This window comes from Bufo gargarizans, unplaced genomic scaffold (assembly GCF_014858855.1).
Source record: "Bufo gargarizans isolate SCDJY-AF-19 unplaced genomic scaffold, ASM1485885v1 original_scaffold_896_pilon, whole genome shotgun sequence".
In the NCBI taxonomy this organism is placed as follows: Eukaryota; Metazoa; Chordata; class Amphibia; order Anura; family Bufonidae; genus Bufo; species Bufo gargarizans.
Genome location: NW_025334747.1, coordinates 236,832 through 261,197, shown reverse-complemented (window position 1 = coordinate 261,197; position 24,366 = coordinate 236,832). Strand labels below are relative to the sequence as shown.

The 24,366-nt window shown below is 43.2% G+C and overlaps 1 protein-coding gene across 1 annotated transcript in view; it reads left to right on the top strand.

Annotated features, from left to right (window-relative positions):
- The window catches only part of LOC122924212 (high mobility group protein HMGI-C-like), a 184,610-nt gene extending 161,581 nt beyond the window's left edge, over positions 1-23,029 (top strand). The window contains exon 5 of the mRNA XM_044275131.1: positions 22,844-23,029. Coding sequence (XP_044131066.1) covers positions 22,844-22,888 — 45 coding nt within the window. The 3' untranslated portion in view covers positions 22,889-23,029. The remainder of the gene's footprint in view (positions 1-22,843) is intronic.
- Positions 23,030-24,366: the final 1,337 nt, after the last annotated feature.

Below are 24,366 nucleotides of genomic sequence, written 5' to 3'. Positions count from 1 at the left end.
TCTGTAGTGGAGTCTGAAGATTCCTGCTCAGTAGAAGTGAACGAGACTCTGGTGGGGTGTTTATTTTTTTAGCGTATTTTTTTGTTTAGGATGGATGAAGGTGTACTCTGTTTTACCTCTGGCTAAGAATAGACAGTATTAGGCTACATGCACACGACCGTATGTGTTCTGCGGTCCGCAAATTGCGGATCTGTAAAAAAACTGATGATCCGTTTTTTTTGCAGGGTCCATTGTAATAATAGAGGGATGGCACTCAACACCTGAGGTGTATGGAAAAATAGTATTTAATAAGGAATAGCTGATGTTAGAAATATATCAAATATAATGGCTGTATATGTACATAATTAGATAAGTAAGTACATGATGGTAATAGAGATAAAAAGATAAAAAACACAAATATAAAAAATACAATTAAAAATATGAGTGAAAAATATGAGGGTGGTTAAATGTCAATTCAATTAAATCCTGCTGGAAAAAAAAGGATGACTCCTGCTGGAAAAAGAAACAGACAATCTGCTGAAAAAAAGTATTTTTCTTATATTGTAATGACCAGTGATATGGTGGCCAATAATATCCTGGTACAGTGTCAATGATGTGGAATCCTGTTGGGAGAGAAAGGTGCTCCTTCCTATAAAAGGTCTAATTCATATATCCCAAGATTTTGGGTTTAAAACTCAATCCAATTCTGGTTTCGATTATTTGTTCACAGATCCAGTGTTGGTGGGCTGTGGAATAAAGACTGCTTAGTAAGCAGGTACGTTACCCTCCTTGCGGCTGTTGATGCGCTGATCAGCGGCTCCTGTCCGGGCGGCGATGTCCACGTGTGCCGTTCCCGCTCGCTGGTATCTCCGGCCGTTGGTTGCTATTAGGTGTCGTCACTTCCGGTGACGTCACCTGCGTTCCTCGGATCTCCCGCTCAGTGCTGATGGAGCTTGCCACGTGGAGGCTAATGGCGGGAAGTGGAGACGCTGTAGCTTTTTAGGAGGGAAGTGGATAGATAGCTCCGGAGCTCATCTGTAGTTGTGGGATCCTTCTTATTCTTTGCTAGCTAGATGTCATAGGCTTACTCAATGCCCCATACGCGTTTCAGAGCTTCCTGCTCCTTCATCAGTGGGAATGAGTAGCCTATTTCTTTTTGGGAATATATATGCATCTGATTGGGTCCAATTAGTGGATATGGGAGTGGTTAAAGTTATTTTCAGATATGGGAGTGGTCAAAAGTTTGTTTAAAAAAAGTTATTTTTCTTTCTTTCTTCTCTCTTCTTCTTTTCTTTGGATAAATTGTGTAATAAATCTTCAATGGAAGCAATGAGATGTATAATCCAACATAATGAGTGGACAATTAGTCGGGTACAAAAAACGTATATAAAGATGGAATAAAATTATGAAATTATATAATATAGAAATAGAAGATATATTTATATATATCAGTGCATGAAGGTTCAGATAAAAAATATGAATTAGAATAAATAAAAATGAATGAAAATGAATGACCTTCATTTTATTATAATAGGCGGATGGTGCTATCAATGATTTTATATCCGGTCATAACGCAGGAGAGTGGTTGCAGTCTATAATGTACAGTCTAGGAGTTGCGTTAAGCTGTTATACTTTCTTGTCATATTTAGAAGGAAGTACTAACTAGAGGAATGTAATATTTGCATGATGGGAAGTGTTCTTTGCGTGATGGAAAGAAATAGGCTACTCATTCCCACTGATGAAGGAGCAGGAAGCTCTGAAACGCGTATGGGGCATTGAGTAAGCCTATGACATCTAGCTAGCAACGAATAAGAAGGATCCCACAACTACAGATGAGCTCCGGAGCTATCTATCCACTTCCCTCCTAAAAAGCTACAGCGTCTCCACTTCCCGCCATTAGCCTCCACATGGCAAGCTCCATCAGCACTGAGCGGGAGATCCGAGGAACGCAGGTGACGTCACTGGAAGTGACGACACCTAATAGCAACCAACGGCCGGAGATACCAGCGAGCGGGAACGGCACACGTGGACATCGCCGCCCGGACAGGAGCCGCTGATCAGCGCATCAACAGCCGCAAGGAGGGTAACGTACCTGCTTACTAAGCAGTCTTTATTCCACAGCCCACCAACACTGGATCTGTGAACAAATAATCGAAACCAGAATTGGATTGAGTTTTAAACCCAAAATCTTGGGATATATGAATTAGACCTTTATAGGAAGGAGCACCTTTCTCTCCCAACAGGATTCCACATCATTGACACTGTACCAGGATATTATTGGCCACCATATCACTGGTAATTACAATATAAGAAAAATACTTTTTTTCAGCAGATTGTCTGTTTCTTTTTCCAGCAGGAGTCATCCTTTTTTTTCCAGCAGGATTTAATTGAATTGACATTTAACCACCCTCATATTTTTCATATTTTTCACTCATATTTTTAATTGTATTTTTTATATTTGTGTTTTTTATCTTTTTATCTCTATTACCATCATGTACTTACTTATCTAATTATGTACATATACAGCCATTATATTTGATATATTTCTAACATCAGCTATTCCTTATTAAATACTATTTTTCCATACACCTCAGGTGTTGAGTGCCATCCCTCTACTTTTACCTATATTTCCTCACCACAAGCGTTGGGTACGCCTTGTTTGGATAGAGCACCTACTCCATCCTTTTGTCAATAGAGAGACGCCTCAATTTTACTCTTCATCCATTGTAATAATGCCCATCCTTGTCTTCAAACTAGAAAAAAATAGGACACGCACAATTTTTTTTTGCGGGGCTACAGAACGGACATACCGATGCAGACATCACACGGTGTGCTGTCCGCGTTTTTTGCGGACCCATTGAAATGAATGGGTCCGCATCCTATCCGCAGAAAAAACGGAACAGACTCGGTAACAAACAACTTTCGTGTGCATGTAGCCTTAGTTTTATAGTCCAGTACATCTGTCCCAAACTTATTTCGTTTATACTGTGCCAAATGTGCCTCCAACTGATTAAGGTTCTCTTTTAATTTTTCGTCTATTTCACAAAACACAGTTTTTTCAACATATGGACGCAACAAGTCCTGGGTAATTTTTATCTCCTCACTCCAATAATGCCTGCTGTTCATACTTGATGATTAATCACATCAAATTAGTTGAACAGCTAGAAAGGATTTCTTGCCACTCTTAAAAAAAAGTTTCAGAGTAAGGCCTCTTTCACACGACAGTATGTCCATTTCAGTGTTTTGCGGTCCGTTTTTCACGGATCCGTTGTACCGTTTTTTGCTTCCGTTGTGGTTCCGTTTCCGTTCCGTTGTTCCGTTCCGTTTTTCCGTATGGCAAATACAGTATACAGTAATTTCATATTAAAAATTGGGCTGGGCATAACATTTTCAATAGATGGTTCCGCAAAAAACGGAACGGATACGGAAGGCATACGGATGCATTTCCGTATGCATTCCGTTTTTTTGCGGACCCATAGACTTTAATGGAGCCACGGAACGTGATTTGCGGCCAAATATAGGACATGTTCTATCTTTAAACGGAACGGAAAAACGGAAATACGGAAACGGAATGCACACGGAGTACATTCCGTTTTTTTTGCGGAACCATTGAAATGAATGGTTCCGTATACGGACCGTATACGGACCGCAAAAAACGGCCCGCAAAACGGAAAAAAAAAACGGTCGTGTGAAAGAGGCCTAAGTAAGGCTGCGTTCACACGGGCGAGATTTCCGCGCGGGTGCAATGCAGTAGGTGAACGCATTGCACCTGCACTGAATCCTGACCCATTCATTTCAATGGGGCTGTGCACATGAGCGTTTTTTTTCATGCATCACTTCTGAAATGCTTTAAAATCGCAGCATGTTCTATATTCTGCGTTTTTCACGCAGCCCTGGCCCCATAGAAGTGAATGGGGCTGCGTTAATAACGCATTGCATCTGCAAGCAAGTGCGGATGCAATGCGTTTTCACTGATGGTTGCTAGGAGATGTTGTTTGTAAACCTTCAGTTTTTTATCACGCGCGTGAAAAACGCATCAAAACGCATTGCACCCGCGCGGAAAAAACTGAACAACTAAACGCAATTGCAGCCAAAACTGACTGAACTTGCTTGCAAAATGGTGCGAGTTTAACTGAACGCACCCTGAACGCATCCGGACCAAATCTGTCACGCTCGTGTGAACTCAGCCTAAGGCCTCTTTCACACTACAGTATGTTGCATTCAGTGTTTTGCGTTCCGTTTTTCACGGATCCGTTGTTCCGTTTTTTGCTTCCGTTGTGGTTCCGTTTCCGTTCCGTTGTTCCGTTCTGTTTTTCCGTATGGCAAATACAGTATACAGTAATTTCATATTAACCCCTTAAGGACACAGGGCGTACCGGTACGCCCTATTTCCCGAGTCCTTAAGGACCAAGGGCGTACCGGTACGTCCTGACTTAAAATCGGCATTCCGGCGCCGCGGGGGTTAATCGGAACGGGATTTCGGCTGAAATCATTCAGCCGGCATCCCGTAACAACGCAGGGGGGGGTCATTTGACCCCCCCGTATCGGCGATCGCAGAAAACCGCAGGTCAATTCAGACCTGCGGTTTTCTGCGTTTCCGGTCCATTCGGGTGTCCGGTGACCCGATGAACCGGAAAAAGACTGCGATCGGTGGCGTAATTATACACCACCAATCGCAGTCCGAGGATTTGAGGAGGCGGTGCTGGCCCTGGTGCTGAACACTGCTGTCCAGGGTGCTGATTGGTGCAGGGGAGAGAGGCGCGAGATTCAAACTTCCTGCGCTCCTCTCTCCCCTCCTCTTCCTGTTCTGCACGAGCACCCGGCAGCATCGTCCAGCACCAGCTCCTGTGTCCCCCTAATCGCCATCCATCACCCTCCTGCACCCATCGCCACCCAGGTAGGTTAGGGTCAGTGAGGGAGAGGCATCGTTAGGCAGGGAAAGAAGGGAAAAGTTAGTTAGGAAAAAAAAAAAAAAAAACTTTTAACTTTTACACAAAACTTTTTTTTTGATCCATCTATCAGACCCCAGACCCCCCCCTGCCACTTGCCCCCCCCCTACCAGCCCCCCACCACCACCAGCCCCCCCACCCCCTCCACCCATCCCCCCACCACTCCCCCCAACCCCCCCCCCCCCACCACCACCACTAGCCCCCTCACCACCACTTTTTTTTCTGCGTTCGCTGACTGGTCGGCACTTTTTAGCGTCCGTCCACTGTTAGCGCATCGCCTGCCCCACCGCTGATCAGCGTTGTACCGCTAATCAGCAACTTTTTTTTTTTCCTAACACTTGCCCTTTTTTCCTTTTTTTAGTACGCGAACACCCGTTGCCCCCACACACACGCACATATAATAAAGTTTTACACACACGCACACCTACACGCACACACACCCATGGCCCGCCGGGTGTTCTCGGCCGAGGAGGCATATGCCCAGATTGCCTCCGACTCCGAGAGCCCCAGTGAGGATGAGGATGACCCCACATTCCTCTTATCATCAGCATCCTCCTCATCATCATCGGATGACGATGAGCCACCAAGGCGGCGGAGACGCCGCCAGGCGGAGCCAGGGGCCGCACATGCTAGGGATCCTGTGGCCCACCCTAGTACGAGCCGCCCTGGGGTTCGTACTGGTTTCCCGGCCCACCAAATAAGTTCACCGGAGACCCCTGCCGATGAACTTAGCTGGTGTCCCCCAGTGGACTTTGAGCCTGAGATTCCGGATTTCGCTGGCAATCCTGGAATCCAGATTCCCACAGTGGGGTTTACTGAAATTGACTATTTTAGGTTTTTTTTCAGTAACCCACTGGTGAATTTGATGGTGGAGCAGACGAATCTGTACGCCCAACAGTTCGTCGCTCAAAACCCAGGCTCAGTTTTGGCTAGACCCGGTGGCTGGACGCCGGTCAGTGCAGCCGAAATGAGGACATTTTGGGGCCTCGTGCTGCATATGGGTCTAGTCCAAAAACCCAGTGTCAGGCAATACTGGAGTGGGGACGTCCTGTACCAGACCCCACTGTACAGTATGGTCATGACACGCTCCCGGTTTGAGGCCATCCGGAAATGTCTGCATTATTCCGATAATGCAGCATGTCCACCCCGAGGTGATCCTGCCTATGACCGGCTGTATAAGATACGGCCTGTCATCGATCACTTTGGGGCCACATTTCAGCAGGCCTACGTACCTGGAAGGGAGGTCGCGGTTGATGAGTCGCTCATTGCGTTCAAGGGGAGACTCAGTTTCCGCCAATATATTCCCACAAAGCGAGCGAGGTATGGCGTGAAGCTATACAAAATTTGTGAGAGTACCTCAGGGTACACTTACAAATTTCGTGTGTACGAGGGGCGAGATTCCCGTATTCAACCCCCAGAATGTCCCCCCACTCTGGGTGTTAGCGGGAAACTCGTGTGGGACCTTATGTACCCACTGCTGGATAATGGTTACCACTTGTACGTGGATAACTTTTATACCAGCATTCCCTTGTTCAGGTCCCTTGCCGCCAGATCTACGTTCGCTTGTGGGACCGTGCGGAAAAATCAGCGCGGCCTCCCTGCCTACCCCCTCCAGGTACCTATCCCCAGGGGTGAGACCCGTGCACTTACCAGTGGAAACCTGTTGCTGGTCAGGTATAAGGACAAGAGGGATGTCCTTATGCTGTCCACAATCCACGGTAACGGCACCACCCCAGTCCCTGTGCGAGGTACCGCGGCAACGGTCCTCAAGCCCGATTGTATCGTCGACTACAATCGGTATATGGGAGGAGTTGATCTCTCGGATCAAGTCCTCACGCCATATAACGCCATGCGCAAAACCCGGGCATGGTACAAAAAAGTTGCGGTCTACTTGGTGCAGGTTGCCATGTACAACTCTTTTGTACTATCCCGAAGCGCTGGCAGCACAGGGACATTCCTCCAATTCTATGAGGCAGTCCTCAAGGACCTGATCTTTTCGGACCGGGAAAGAGCAGGCCGGAGTACCTCGGGAACTGGAGGCGCCCGGATCGTCCCTGGCCAACACTTTCCAGGTGTGGTCCCCCATACTGGAAAGAAGGGACGAACCCAAAAAAAGTGCAGAGTGTGTCGCAGGAGGGGGATACGGAAGGACACCACCACTCAGTGCGACACGTGCCCCGATCATCCGGGCCTCTGCGTTATCGATTGCTTCAGGGAGTATCACACTTCCATGGAGTACTAAATTTTTATAATCCCCAACAGTTCACTAGAGAACATAAAACACTATGGCTCTCAGACTTTGGAGACACGAAAACTATTTTTCTTTCCCCCAAAAATATTAGTTTTAGTGCAGGCATCCTCAAACTGCGGCCCTCCAGATGTTGTAAAACTATAACTCCCAGCATGCCCAGACAACCTACAGCCATCAGCAGGGCATGGTGGGAATTGTAGTTTTACAACATCTGGAGGGCCGCAGTTTTAGGATGCCTGCTTAGTGTCTCCAAAGTCTGAGAGCCATACATATTGGGCATCGTCGCGTGCGTAAAAGTCGTCGCTATAAAAATAACTTTTGACCAAACGCCTCGGATGAACGGTGTTAAAAATATAAAATAAAAACGGTGCCAAAACACCTATTTTTGGGCAAAATTTCAATTTAAATCCATTTTGCCGGTAATAAAGCAAGGGTTAACAGCCAAACAAAACTAAATATTTATTGCCCCGATTCTGTCGTTTGCAGAAACACCCCATATGTGGTCGTAAATGGCTATATAGCCGCACGGCAGGGCATAGAACGAAGGGAACGCCATACGGTTTCTGGAAGGCAGATTTTGATGGACAGTTTTTTTTTTGACACCATGTCCCATTAGAAGCCCCCCCTGATGTAGCCCAGACTAGAAACTCCAAAAAAGTGACCCCATCTAAGAAACTACACCCCTCAAGGTATTCAAAAGTTACTTTACAAACTATGTTAACCCTTTAGGTGTTCCACAAAACTAAATAGCGAATGTAGAAACAATTTTAGATTTTAATTTTTTTGTTACATTGCCTCAAAAAAGAGTAATATAGAGCAACCAAATATCAAATTTACCCCAAAAATAGTCCCAAAACAACAACCACCTTATCCCGTAGTTTCCTAGATGGGGTCACTTTTATGGAGTTTCTACTCTAGGGGTGCATCAGGGGGCTTGAAAGGGTACATGGTGTAAATAAACCAGTCCAGCAAAATCTGCCTTCCAAAAACCATATGGCGTTCCCCTTCTTCTATGTCCTGCCGTTTAGCCAAATAGTAGTTTACCACCACATATGGGGTGTTTCTGCAAACTACAGAATCAGGGCAACCCATTTTGAGTGTTGTTTGGCAGTTAACCCTTGTTTTACTCCTAGAAAAAATTGATTATATTGGAAAATTTTCCAAAAAATTGAAATTTCATAATTGTTTCTCCATCTGCCATTAACTCTTGTGGAACACCTAAAGGGTTAACAAAGTTTGTAAACCCAGTTTTGAATACCTTGAGGGGTGTACTTTCTTAGATGGAGTCACTTTTTTGAAATTTCTATTCTAGGGGTGCAACAGGGGGCTTCAAATGGGACATGGTATAAACAAAACCAGTCCTGCAAAATCTGCCTTCCAAAACCCATATGGTGTTCCCCTCCTTCTATGTGCTACCGTTCGGCCAAACAGTAGTTTACGACCACATATGGGGTGTTTTTGCAAACTACAGAATCAGGGCAACCCATTTTGAGTGTTGTTTGGCAGTTAACCCTTGTTTTACTCCTAGAAAAAATTGATTATATTGGAAAATTTTCCAAAAAATTGAAATTTCATAATTGTTTCTCCATCTGCCATTAACTCTTGTGGAACACCTAAAGGGTTAACAAAGTTTGTAAACCCAGTTTTGAATACCTTGAGGGGTGTACTTTCTTAGATGGAGTCACTTTTTTGAAATTTCTATTCTAGGGGTGCAACAGGGGGCTTCAAATGGGACATGGTATAAACAAAACCAGTCCTGCAAAATCTGCCTTCCAAAACCCATATGGTGTTCCCCTCCTTCTATGTGCTACCGTTCGGCCAAACAGTAGTTTACGACCACATATGGGGTGTTTTTGCAAACTACAGAATCAGGGCAACCCATTTTGAGTGTTGTTTGGCAGTTAACCCTTGTTTTACTCCTAGAAAAAATTGATTATATTGGAAAATTTTCCAAAAAATTGAAATTTCATAATTGTTTCTCCATCTGCCATTAACTCTTGTGGAACACCTAAAGGGTTAACAAAGTTTGTAAACCCAGTTTTGAATACCTTGAGGGGTGTACTTTCTTAGATGGAGTCACTTTTTTGAAATTTCTATTCTAGGGGTGCAACAGGGGGCTTCAAATGGGACATGGTATAAACAAAACCAGTCCTGCAAAATCTGCCTTCCAAAACCCATATGGTGTTCCCCTCCTTCTATGTGCTACCGTTCGGCCAAACAGTAGTTTACGACCACATATGGGGTGTTTTTGCAAACTACAGAATCAGGGCAACCCATTTTGAGTGTTGTTTGGCAGTTAACCCTTGTTTTACTCCTAGAAAAAATTGATTATATTGGAAAATTTTCCAAAAAATTGAAATTTCATAATTGTTTCTCCATCTGCCATTAACTCTTGTGGAACACCTAAAGGGTTAACAAAGTTTGTAAACCCAGTTTTGAATACCTTGAGGGGTGTACTTTCTTAGATGGAGTCACTTTTTTGAAATTTCTATTCTAGGGGTGCAACAGGGGGCTTCAAATGGGACATGGTATAAACAAAACCAGTCCTGCAAAATCTGCCTTCCAAAACCCATATGGTGTTCCCCTCCTTCTATGTGCTACCGTTCGGCCAAACAGTAGTTTACGACCACATATGGGGTGTTTTTGCAAACTACAGAATCAGGGCAACCCATTTTGAGTGTTGTTTGGCAGTTAACCCTTATTTTACTCCTGGAAAAAATTTATTATATTGGAAAATTTTCCAAAAAATAGAAATTTCAAAATTGTTTCTCCATCTGCCATTAACTCTTGTGGAACACCTAAAGGGTTAATAAAGTTTGAAAAAACAGTTTTGAATACCTTGAGGGGTGTAGTTTCTAGAATGGGGTCATTTTTGGGAGGTTTCTATTATCTAAGCCTCACAATATGACTTCAAACCTGAACTGGTCCATAAAAAGTGGGATTTTGAAGATTTCTCAAAAATTTCAAAATTTGCTTCTAAACTTCTAAGCCTTGTAACATCCCCAAAAAATAAAATATCATTCCCAAAATGCTACAAACATGAAGTAGACATATGGGGAATGTAAAGTCATCACAATTTTTGGGGGTATTACTATGTATTACAGAAGTAGAGAAACTGAAACTTTGAAATTTGCTAATTTTTCAAAATTTTTGGTAAAAAATGTATTTTTTTATGCAAAAAAAATAACTTTTTTGACCCAATTTTAGCAGTGTCATGAAGTACAATATGTGACGAAAAAACAATCTCAGAACGGCCTGGGTAAGTCAAAGCGTTTGAAAGTTATGAGCACTTAAAGTGACACTGGTCAGATTTGCAAAAAATGGCCCGGTCCTTAAGGTGAAAATGAGCCCGGTCCTTAAGGGGTTAAAAATTGGGCTGGGCATAACATTTTCAATTGATGGTTCCGCAAAAAACGGAACGGATACGGAAGACATACGGATGCATTTCCGTATGTGTTCCGTTTTTTTTGCGGCCCCATTGACTTGAATGGAGCCACGGACTGTGATTCTCGGCCAAATATAGGACATGTTCTATCTTTTCAACGGAACGGAAAAACGGAAATACGGAAACGGAATGCATACGGAACACATTCCGTTTTTTTGCGGAACCATTGAAATGAATGGTTCCGTATACGGACCGTATACGGAACGCAAAAAACGGACCGTATACGGAACGCAAAAAACTGTAGTGTGAAAGAGGCCTAAGGCTGAGTTCACACGGGCGAGATTTCCGCGCGGGTGCAATGCAGTAGGTGAACGCATTGCACCTGCACTGAATCCTGACCCATTCATTTCAATGGGGCTGTGCACATGAGCATTTTTTTTCATGCATCACTTCTGCAATGCTTTAAAATCGCAGCATGTTCTATATTCTGCGTTTTTCACGCAGCCCTGGCTCCATAGAAGTGAATGGGGCTGCGTTAATAACGCATTGCATCTGCAAGCAAGTGCGGATGCAATGCGTTTTTCACTGATGGTTGCTAGGAGATGTTGTTTGTAAACCTTCAGTTTTTTATCACGCGCGTGAAAAACGCATCAAAACGCATTGCACCCGCGCGGAAAAAACTGAACAACTAAACGCAATTGCAGCCAAAACTGACTGAACTTGCTTGCAAAATGGTGCGAGTTTAACTGAACGCACCCTGAACGCATCCGGACCTAATCTGTCACGCCCGTGTGAACTCAGCCTCAGGCCTCTTTCACACGACAGTATGTCCATTTCAGTGTTTTGCGGTCCGTTTTTCACGGATCCGTTGTTCCGTTTTTTGTTTCCGTTGTGGTTCCGTTTCCGTTCCGTTGTTCCGTTCCGTTTTTCCGTATGGCAAATACAGTATACAGTAATTTCATATTAAAAATTGGGCTGGGCATAACATTTTCAATAGATGGTTCCGCAAAAAACGGAACGGATACGGAAGACATACGGATGCATTTCCGTATGCATTCCGTTTTTTTTGCGGACCCATAGACTTTAATGGAGCCACGGAACGTGATTTGCGGCCAAATATAGGACATGTTCTATCTTTAAACGGAACGGAAAAACGGAAATACGGAAACGGAATGCACACGGAGTACATTCCGTTTTTTTTGCGGAACCATTGAAATGAATGGTTCCGTATACGGACCGTATACGGACCGCAAAAAACGGCCCGCAAAACGGAAAAGAAAAACGGTCGTGTGAAAGAGGCCTAAGGCCTATTGCACACGACCGTATGGCTTTTTCAGTGTTTTGCGGTCCGTTTTTCATGGATCCGTTGTTCCGTTTTTTGTTTCCGTTGTGTTTCCGTTTCTGTTCCGTTTTTCCGTTCCGTTTTTCCGTATGGCATATACAGTATAGAGTAATTACATAGAAAAAATTGGGCTGGGCATAACATTTTCAATAGATGGTTCAGAAAAAACGGAACGGAAACGGAAGACATACGGATGCATTTCCGTATGTGTTCCGTTTTTTTTGCGGATCCATTGACTTGAATGGAGCCACGGACTGTGATTTGCGGACAATAATAGGACATGTTCTATGTTAAAACGGAACGGAAAAACGGAAATACGGAAACGGAATGCATACGGAGTACATTCCGTTTTTTTTGCGGAACCATTGAAATGAATGGTTCCGTATACGGACCGTATACGGAACACAAAAAAACGGCCAGTAAACGGGAAAAAAAAACGGCCGTGTGCAATAGGCCTAAGGCTACTTTCACACTAGCGGCAGGACGGATCCGACAGGCTGTTCACCCTGTCGGATCCGTCCTGCCGCTATTTCGCCAGACCGCTGCTCCGTCCCCATTGACTATAATGCGGATAGGGTCGGAGCTCCGGCGCAGCACAGCAGTGCACGGCGAAAGGCCACCGGACTAAAAGTACTGCATGTCTGACTTTTTAGTTAGGCGGCCTCTCACCACGAACTGCCGTGCTGCGCTGGAGCTCCGCCCCCCCCGTCCCCATTATAGTCAATGGGGATGGAGCGGCGGCATGGCGAAATAGCGGCAGGACGGATCCGACAGGGTGAACAGCCTGTCGGATCCATCCTGCCGCTAGTGTGAAAGTACCTTAACTGTTGTTTTTTTTTTCTTATTCTCAGTCCTCGTGGGATCACACCCTTAGGCCTTATGCACACGACCGTGCCGTTTTTTGCGGTCCGCAAACCGCGGATCTGCAAAAAAACTGAAGCGGTCCGCGTGCCATCTGCAATTAAGCGCGCAAAGAATAGGACATGTTATACTTTTTTTAGCAGGGGCCGTGGAACGGAGCAACAGATGCGAACAGCACACGGAGTGCTGTCCGCATTTTTTGCGGCCCCATTGAAGCGAATGGGTCCGCATCCGAGCCGCCAAAACGGCGGCTCGGATGTGGACCCAAACAACGGCCGTGTGCATGAGGCCTTATCCACATATCTTTGTAGGGATGTTAGATCCCACCAAGTCCTCATCTCCTTAGGCCTCTTTCACACGACAGTATGTCCATTTCAGTGTTTTGCGGTCCGTTTTTCACGGATCCGTTGTTCCGTTTTTTGCTTCCGTTGTGGTTCCGTTTCCGTTCCGTTGTTCCGTTCCGTTTTTCCGTATGGCAAATACAGTATACAGTAATTTCATATAAAAAATAGGGCTGGGCATAACATTTTCAATAGATGGTTCCGCAAAAAACGGAACGGATACGGAAGACATACGGATGCATTTCCGTATGCATTCCATTTTTTGCGGACCCATAGACTTTAATGGAGCCACGGAACGTGATTTGCGGCCAAATATAGGACATGTTCTATCTTTAAACGGAACGGAAAAACGGAAATACGGAAACGGAATGCACACGGAGTACATTCCGTTTTTTTTGCGGAACCATTGAAATGAATGGTTCCGTATACGGACCGCAAAAAACGGCCCGCAAAACGGAAAAAAAAAACGGTCGTGTGAAAGAGGCCTTAGTTGGAAGTTTTTCAAGGGATGACATGGTGGCTTTAATATCCAAGTTTTCCTGTGAAGTTTGGTCAGACATATAAAAAATGGCGTCTATTTTATGAATACGATCCTGCATCTCTTCAAAGGATCGCAAAGCTGACCAAACACGGGAGACAAACGTTTCACTGAATATTTTCACCGGCAGGGAGGGCATGCAGTCCAAAACACAGCAGTGGAAAAAGATAATTGAACAGCGCTCACCTGCATTCGGCCACTCAGAAGCACAGACACAGCCCGGACCCAGCTGACATGAATTGTAGACAAAAAATTGAGAAATCCAGCTTCTGAAAAATGTGTCACTTTATTCCAACGTTAAAATCTCCACATACAGGGTAAAGCGTACAGGTTCTACGCGTTTTGGACCTAAAAAAACATAATAGTCCTTACTCATGACAACTATACTCTTTCTTCATTTTCTTTTCAGTATTAACAATAAAACCTTAGATGAATTCCCCCCACACACTGCCTTGACATAGTAATTTCCCCCCACACTGCCGCACAGTAGTAATTTCCCCCCTCACTGCCCTCACATACAAATTTTCTCCCACACTGCCCCATATAGTAATTTCCCCACACATAGTAATTACTCCTCCACTGTAGAAATATGCTGCACAGTAGTAATTTTCCCCCATACTGTCCTCTAGTGCCCCCCTTATCGCTAGTAATGTCTCCCAGTGCCCCCCTTCCGGCAAGTAATGTCCCCCACTGCCCCCTTACGGCCAGTAGTGTCCCCCCAGTGCCCCCTCTTATGGCCAGTAATGTCCCCCCAGTGCCCCCTTTATGGCCAGTAAGGTCTCTCCAGTGCCCCCTTTATGGCCTGTAATGTCCCCTCAGTGCCCCCTTATGGCCAGTAATGTCCTTCACTGCCCCCCTTATGGCCAGTAGTGCCTCCTTTACGGACAGTAATGTCCCACAAGTGCCCCCCATTTTCTGTGGCTCGGGTGCAGACCCATTCACTTCGATGGGGACATAGAAGATGCGGACAGCACTCCGTGTGCTGTCCGCATCCGTATGTCCGTATAAATAAAATAAATAAATATATATATATATATATATATATATATATACACACACACAATGAAATGGATATAGAACCAATGAAATGGATATAGAACTATACCTCTGTTTGACACTAATCTGGGTTTTCATGCCAGTCTCACATATGCTACATTTCCTCTCTTGTTTCCTGTTGGTGTCTAGAACAAGTATTCATTGTTACATAGCTGACACATCTATGGAGATTAAAACACTTATCACCATATAGTTTTATTGCCAACTAGATCAGCCCACTCAGTTTTATCTGTTCTTTCAGTTTGCTTTGAAACATACAATGCTGGTGAAGCGTTTTGGTTTTTTTTTTGTTGTTTTTTTTTCTTCTGTAACATTCTGTCAACAGATCAGTTTTTACTCCATTAACCCCTTAAGGACTCCTGGCGTACATGTACGGAGCTGGTGGACGTCACTTAAGGACCAGCGCCGGCAGGCTAATCGGGTAGGTGCAGGAGCTGTGCCCGCCAGATCAGCGACACGGACCCAGCAGTCACTGACAGCCATACCCCTGCTGCATATGCTGACATCAGTGAAAACACTGATGCCAGTGTATTAATCCCTTGTATGCCTCAGTCAAAGCTGACCGCGATATGCGGAGGGTACATGCAATGTATTACAATACAGGATGTAATACATTGTAGAGGGGATCAGACCCCAGAAGTTAAAGTCCCATAGTGGTACAATAATAAAAAGTAATAATAAAAAAGATATAGTTTCAAATAAAAAGAAATTAAATTTCCCTAAATAAAACACATAAGATTGTAAAAAAAGAATATAAAAAAAATTGAAAACCAGACATGTTGGGTATTGCCGCGTTCGTAATGACTGGCTCTATAAAAATATCACATAATCCACCCCCTCACCTGAACGCCGTAGAAAAAATAAGATAAAAATGTGCTAAAACAATAATTTTTTGGGCACTTTACATCACGAAAAGTGCCGCATCAAGCGATCAAAAAGGCGTATTCCCCCCCAAATAGTACCAATCAAACCGTCGGCTCCTACATAAAACAATCAGGCAAAAAAATAAAATAAAATATGGCTCTCAGAATATGGAGACAATAAAACATGTTTTTTGGTTTCAAAAATTTATTGTCTAAAACTTAAATAAATAAAAAAGTATACATATCAGGTATTGCCACATCCGTAACAAATGTCAGTAACAACCTGCTGTATAAAAATATCACATGATCTAACCCCTCAGGTGGGGTTAACTTTGTCAAAAAAGCAATTTTCTGGCACCTTACATCACAAAAAGTGTAATGCCAAGCGTTAAAAAAGTCATATGCACCCTACAATTACCAATAAATTACTACAATTACTACAAGTACCAATAAAACATTCATCTTATACAGAAAAAAAAGGAGGCCCTACATAAGACCCAAAACTATGGCTTTCAAAATATGGAGACACTAAAAAATAATTTTTTTCATAAAATGCTTTATTATGTAAAACTGAAACAAACAACCAAAAATAGTCATATTTGGTATTGTTGCGTCCGTAACAACCTGCTCTATCAACATAGAACTTGATCTAACCTGTCAGATGACCACTGTAAAAAAACTAAAAACAAAAACGGTGCCAAAGCAGCTATTTTTTGTTTCCTTACCTCACAAAAAGTGCAATATAGAGTAACCAAAAAACATATGTACCCTAAAATAGTACCAACAAAACTGCCACCTTATCCCATAGTTTTCCAAAATGGGGTCACTTTTTTGGAGTTTCTACTCTAGGGGTGCATCAGGAGGTCTTCCAATATGAAATGGCAACTTAAAATTATCCCAGTGAAATCTGCCCTCCAAAAACCACATGGAGCACCTTTCCTTCTGCACCCTGCTGTGTGCCCGTACAGCAGTTTACGATCACAAATCTGGGGGGGGGGGGGGTCTGTAAACTATAGAATCAGAGTAATAAATATTGAGTTTTGTTTGACTGTTAACCCTTGCTTTGTTAGCGGAAAAAAGTGGATTAAAATTGAAAATCTGCCAAAATCATCTACATTTTCCTTTAATTCTTGTGGAACACCTAAAGGGTTAACAAAGTTTGTAAAAATCAGTTTTGAATACCTTGAGTATTCTAAAATGGGTCCATTTATGGGTGGTTTTTTTATGTAAGCCCCACAAAGTGACTTTAGACCTGAACTGGTCCTTAAAAATTGGGTTTTGGAAATTTTCTAAGCCTTCTAACATCCTAAAAAATATGTACAAAATGATCCAAACATGAAGTAGACATATGGGAAATGTAAAGTAATAACTATTTTAGGAGGTATCACTATCTGTTTTAAAAGCAGAGACATAAAAATTTAGAAAATTGCTAATTTTTTGTAAGTTTGGTATTTCTATTTTATTTTTATAAATAAATAATGACATATTTTGACTCAAATTTACCACTATCATGAAGTACAATATGTGACGAGAAAATATTCTCAGAATGGCTTGGATAAGTAAAAGAGTTTTAAAGTTATCACCACATAAAGTGACACATGTCAGATTTGCAAAAAAAATGGCTGGGTCATGAAGGGGTTAAACCACCCCTTCATGCTTGCTCGATGAATCTTAACTAAGCACAGAGTAGTTGCTGCCCTCTTCCCCCACATATTGCTATCAGAATTAGGGCTCATGCGCACGTATATTCTTTCCGTGTACGTTCTGTTTTTTTATACGAAACCATTCATTTCAATGGGTCCACACAAAAAAAAGAATTTACTCTGTGTGCATTCTGTTTCTGTATGTCTGTATTTCCGTTCCGCAAAAAAATAGAACATGTCCTATTATTGTCCGCAATATGGACAAGAATAGTACTATTCTATCAGGGACCAGCTGCTATGTTCCGCAAAATACAGAATGCACACGGACGTCATCAGTATTTCTTGCGTATCCGTTTTTTGCAGAATACATACGGTCATTTGCATTAGCCCTTAGGCATTATTCACATTAATACACCAAGTCGGTCAGTATATCTTCGTAGGAGATGGACCTAGTGACTGTTGTAATGGTGTTCAGGTCCATGTTCAGTGAGCTATGGACCAGAATAGTGCATATTAATTTTTCAACATGAACCCCTTGAGGCCGATGTGCTTTCTATGTGCAGCTCATTGTATACAGGGACAGCATGTGGACATATTACATTCATTATATTTGTATGAAAAAGACCTTTAAAATGGTTGTCTAACTTCTGCAAATAGCATTCATCATTGTAGACAAAGTTGATACAAGGCATTTACTAATGTTGCATAGTATAATATTGCTATGGGTACCCTTAGGCTAGGTCTACACGACGACATTTGTCGCGCGACAAAAAGTCGCGCGACAGATAGGGCGCAACAGTTGTCGCGCGACATTTTGTTGCACCAATGTCGCGCGACAATTTTTATAATGGCAGTCTATGGTGTCGCACTGCAACATGCGACATGTTGCGACTGCGACGCGACAGTCGCAGAAAAATCCATCTTGAATGGATTTTCTGCGACTGTCGCGTCGCAGTCGCAGCATGTCGCATGTTGCAGTGCGACACCATAGACTGCCATTATAAAAATTGTCGCGCGACATTGGTGCAACAAAATGTCGCGCGACAAATGTCGTCGTGTAGACCTAGCCTTACCAGATACTAACAATCTGTAGCACTGCCTGCCTGCTACATCCAGGCACTAAAATAAATGCAAATAAAACTATGTATACGGCTGGAAAACAGTAATATCAATACATTTAACCTGTTAAGGACAAAGAGCGTACCTGTACGCCCTGATGTCCTGGTACTTACGGACACGGGGCGTACAGGTACGTTCTGTGTAGTTCCAATCCGTAGGGACCGCTGTATGGAAGGGGTTTACAGGTAGGGAGCTCCCTCGGCAACACCAAGCGATCAAAAAGGCGTATGCCCCCCACAATGGTGCCAATATAACAGTCACCTCATCTCGCAAAAAATAATACCATACATAAGACAATCGGGGGGGGGGGGGAACCTATGGCTCTCAGACTATGCAGACACTAAAATATGATTTTTTATTGTTTCAAAAATGATATTGTGTAAAACCTAAATAAATAAAAAAAAGTATACATATTAGGTATCGCTGCGTCCGTAAGAACCTGCTCTATAAAAATAGCACATGATCTAACCTGTCAGATGAACATTGTAAATAATAAAAACGGTGACAAAACAGCTATTTTTTGGCAAATTTTCAATTTTAATACATTTTTTCTCCCGTAACACAGCAAGATTTAACAGCCAAACAAAACTCAATATTTATTGCCTGATTCTGTAGTTTACAGAAATGCCCCAGAAATGTGGTTGTAAATTGCTGTATGGCCCCACGGCAGGGCACAGAAGGAAAGGAAGGCCATACGGTTTTTGGAAGGCAGTTTTTTTCTGGACTGGTTTTTTGACACCATGCCCCATTTTAAGCCCCCCCCCCCCCCCCCCCCGATGCATCCCTAGAGTAGAAACTCCAAAGAGTGACCCAATTTAAGAAACTACACCCCTCAAGGTATTCAAAACTGATTTTACAAACTTTATTAACCCTTTAAGTGTTCCACAAGAGTTAATGGCAGATGGAGATGAAATTTCATCATTTCTATTTTTTTTTACTTTGCCTCACAAAAAGTGTAATATAGAGCAACCAAAAATCATATGTACCCTAAAATAGTACCAACAAAACTGCCACCTTTCCAAAATGGGGTCACTTTTTGGAGTTTCTACTCTAGGGCTGCATCAGGGGGACTTCAAATGGGACATGGTGTCAAAAAAACAGTCCAGCAAAATCTGCCTTCCTTTCCTTCTGCACCCTGCTGTGTACCCGTACAGCAGTTTATGATTTTATGTCCATTGAACTGGACATTTGCATTCAAAACACTAAGTTCACCTATAAAGGTTAGAGTGCATTTTAGGTTAATTCTGAAAGTTCACCCACAAACCAAATATCCCTAACTTTTTGTGAGTAGTGTGTGTGTGTGTGTGTGTGTGTGTGTGTATGTATGTGTGTGTGTGTATATATATATAGTGAAAATATGACCAACCAGTATTGAAAATGGGTGCTAGCTCCAATTGAAAGGCTTACCCAAAATATGAAACTGTAAAGCAGAGCAGCACTCCAAAATTCAAAATTATGGTAAAAAGGATGGGTTTATTCACCCATAAGTGACATATATTTATATATATATATATATATATATATATATATATATATTAGGGCTGCACGATAAATCGAAAAAGTAATCGAATCGCGATAATCGGCAAATGCGATATGGCGATTTGGCCGACCGGAAAATGCCGCGATTATTTAAGGGGCCCTGGGCACATAACTGCCTTTTGCGTGTAAAGTGTTTTACTAGTGTGTGTGGGTGAAACAATCTCTCTCCTAACAGGTCCGACCTCTGTACTCACTCTGAATGCAATGCTCTGCAGCGAGCGGCAGCGAGGTGGCGGCCGGCGCGTGACTGACGTCACTTAGTAACGCTCCTCCCACTTCAGGAAGCAGGAGCGTTACTAAGTGACGTCAGGCGCCGGCCGGCCAGCTCGTGTAAAGTGTTTTACTAGTGTGTGTGGGGGTGAAACAATCTCTCCCCTAACAGGTCCGGCCTCTGTACTCACTCTGAATGCAATGCTCTGCAGCAAGCGGAAGCGAGGTGGCCGGCCGGCGCGTGACTGACGTCACTTAGTAACGCTCCTCCCACTTCAGGAAGCATGAGCGTTACTAAGTGACGTCAGTCACGCGCCGGCCGGCCACCTCGCTGCCGCTCACTGCAGTGCATTGCATTCATAGTGAGTACAGAGGCCGGACCTGTTAGGAAAGAGAGTGTTTCACCCCCCCACACACACACTAGTAAAACACTTTACACACAAAGGGCAGTTATGTGCCCAGTTTAGGACACATGAGGGGGACCAGCATAAGATGCTATATGTCTTAAGCTGGCCCCCCTCCTGGCCCTATGTGTCCTCCACACATCCCCTATAACAGTGCCATCCACAGGTCCCCCATAAGTGTCCTCCACAGGTCCCCCATAAGTGTCCTCCACAGGTCCCCCATAAGTGTCCTCCACAGGTCCCCCATAAGTGTCCTCCACAGGTCCCCCATAAGTGTCCTCCACAGGTCCCCCATAAGTGTCCTCCACAGGTCCCCCATAAGTGTCCTCCACAGGTCCCCCATAAGTGTCCTCCACAGGTCCCCCATACGTGTCCTCCACATGTCCCCCATAAGTGTCCTCCACAGGTCCCCCCATAAGTGTCCTCCACAGGTCCCCCATAAGTGTCCTCCACAGGTCCCCCATAAGTGTCCTCCACAGGTCCCCCATAGTGTCCTCCACAGGTCCCCCATAACAGCGCCCTCCACAGGTCCCCCATAACAGCGCCCTCCACAGGTCCCCCATAACGGAGCCCTCCACAGGTCCCCCATAACGGAGCCCTCCACAGGTCCCCCATAACGGAGCCCTCCACAGGTCCCCCATAACGGAGCCCTCCACAGGTCCCCCATAACAGAGCCCTCCACAGGTCCCCCATAACAGCGCCCTCCACAGATCCCCCATATAACAGCGTCCTCCACAGATCCCCCATAAAACAGCGTCCTCCACTGATCCCCCATATAACAGCGTCCTCCACTGATCCCCCATATAACAGCGTCCTCCACTGATCCCCCATATAACAGCGTCCTCCACTGATCCCCCATATAACAGCGTCCTCCACAGATCCCTCATATAACAGCGTCCTCCACAGATCCCTCATATAACAGCGTCCTCCACAGATCCCCCATATAACAGCGTCCTCCACAGATCCCCCACAACACAGCGTCCTCCACAGATCCCCCACAACACAGCGTCCTCCACAGATCCCCCACAACACAGCGTCCTCCACAGATCCCCCACAACACAGCGTCCTCCACAGATCCCCCATATAAACAGCGTCTTCCACAGATCCCCCACAACACAGCGTCCTCCACAGATCCCCCACAACACAGCGTCCTCCACAGATCCCCCATATAACAGCACCCTCCACAGATCCCCCACAACACAGCGTCATCCACAGATCCCCCATAACTATGTCATACCCAGCCGCGTCAGCGGCTCATATGGGAAAATCCAAGCAAATAGACCTCTAGCACAATTCCTTTAAAATATCGCATCGCATATCGTTATCGCAATTTTTAGGGCCCTAATCGCAATCGCACAAAATTCCCATATCGTGCAGCCCTAATATATATATATATATATATATATATACACTGTCCTTTCCACTATCAGGCCCTGTACTTTTCATCCTCACATGAAAAGGTTACCTTTTTCCAGTTTATTATGTGCCTTAAAATGGCCCTATTATGTTCCAACTCACACATTTTTATATATTTTTTTTTCTTGCCAATTTTTTTATTTTTTTGTAAAAAGCACCACAAAATTCATGCATTCATTCATACATACATGTTTTACACCACACCCAGAGCTTGCTGTGGTTTAAAAAAAAAACAAACAAACAAGAAATTGTCTTAAAATGCCACAACAAAAAAACGCATTGTTTGTAGCGCATTTTATGATTTCCTATTGGCCAACATGTCTCATCTGGCAGGATGGTTTTTCCTCCAGAAAACAATGTAGACAAAATATATGATGTTAGAAAAAAACAGAGGGGGAGATTTATGAAGACTTGATCTCTCTCTCTCTCTGTGCTCGCGTGAGATGCTCCTAATCTTAGTTAGGCGTATCTGTGCCCTACGCCAGCCAGGGATTGGCGCAAACTTCAGCTATAACTTCCAACAGCCCTTTCCCTCCTTCTAAACCCTGCCCCTTTCCTCTCCACTTCTGAAAAATGTTGAGGAGCCTAAAAAGTCGCACATTATGGCATACATATGATGTCTCCATAATTTGCGACTTTGCTACACCACAGTTGTAGCGTAAACCCTTTAATAAATGCCCCTCAATTTAAAAAACACCCTAAAACCGCTTTAGTTACAAGTGATGCAAACAGCTGCCATTGCTGAGTTAAAACTGTTACTACCGTACTTACCCACTTATTGCTTTGGGAGTTTTTTGTCTAGTTTTTTGGGACACCTAGGACAGCTGTTACGTTGTCCTTTTCCATTTTTGCGATGTGTAACTGCTTTCTCTAGTTTACATGACTAGTTTGGCTAAAGAGTAGCAGGCTCTGCCATTTTTAATCCATCTGCTCTTTCTTTCTTACAGGGAGAAACAGAAGAGGCCTCCTCACATGAATCTGAAGAGGACTAGACAGCAACCCACATTCATTTCTACCTCAAAAAGCAGTTGGGTTTCTAAGGTTCAGAATCAGTCCCTTCAGTTTATCTGGATCTCAGAAATGAAGATGCTGCCGTGACCACTTAATTTGTACCACCACCATCTCTCCTCTACTTGTCTATGGGCAAGAAACAAAGCCACCCAACCTCTATAAGAACTTTCAGTTCATAATCATTTCACTGTCCCAGTTTTAGCGCTGAGAAAAAAAAACTGCTGTAAAACAGGGATACAGATAAATGGTAAAAAAAAAAAAATTAATGCTGTTTTTTTCGTAACCTACTAATTAGTAATAAGTTGGACTGACATTCTTGTATCGGGATTAGTTTTTGCCACTCACTGAACTGCATATATGTAAGGATACTTGTAACATATTGTGTGTTAAAATGGGCATTGAACTGAGAACTTGGTGCATATCCCTGTGTAGACCACACCCGCTAACATTCTAATATGATAAGCCCCCCTCCCCCATAGAACACCAAAGACTGGGGATTCTGTTCCCCAAAACCTCAGCTACATTTTTCTTACAGCAAGAGATTGCTATTTCATTTATATTTTCCATGGCTCATGATATAAATATGGGATAATACTCATGCCAGATAATACTGTTTAAACTATTTATCTTTAAAACTATGTAGTTTTATATAGGTTTTCTTTTTCTCAAGGTACCATGAATATTCTTTCCCGCCATTAGATTCCTGCTTTTGCAAGGGTATAATACACTTTTCATTTTGGAGATCTCATAAAAGATATCAAGTGTATTGAAGAGGGGACAGTATTTTTTATACTGTATACTTTTATACTGTATTTTTTACATTATAGACATTAGGAGGCCAAGATGCAAATATATATGCCCGTACCTGTTCAGAAGCATGAATAAAATCATATAATGCATCTATGCAATAGGGTCATGTATAAGTAGTAATGCAAAGGAAAACAATTTCAGCTCTGAAGGCTGAAAAATCATCTCCATAGGTTGCATTGCAGTTTTCTCTTTTTTAAAATTTTAATTTTATTGTGAACAAGAAACAGCACAAATACAACAAGATAAATGAACTTATGGATTAACAATGGCTATTCAACTACAGTAAGATCATGGGGGAAGTTTTATCAAAATGGTGCATGGAAAATTAGAAGAATAAGATTTCTTTGCTTTCTTTTTGTTTTCTAAAGGGTCTCTGAAAAGTGATAGCAGGAATATGATTCTTGCTATGAGCAATGGCTCCACAATTCTTTGCACTCTTTTGGATAAATGTTCCCGTTTTGTATATATCATATAAGAGTACAATTGTATAGAGAATAGCTAAACTTAGTTTTTTTACATGACCCTTTTGTCTGGATCTGTTATAAAAACAAATGTAGAATAATGCTTGCACAAAAAGGGCTTAGAGGTTGCTGGAATTCAACAAGATAGTAAGAAACCACTATTTTTCTATAAAAGTAGGACTTTTATA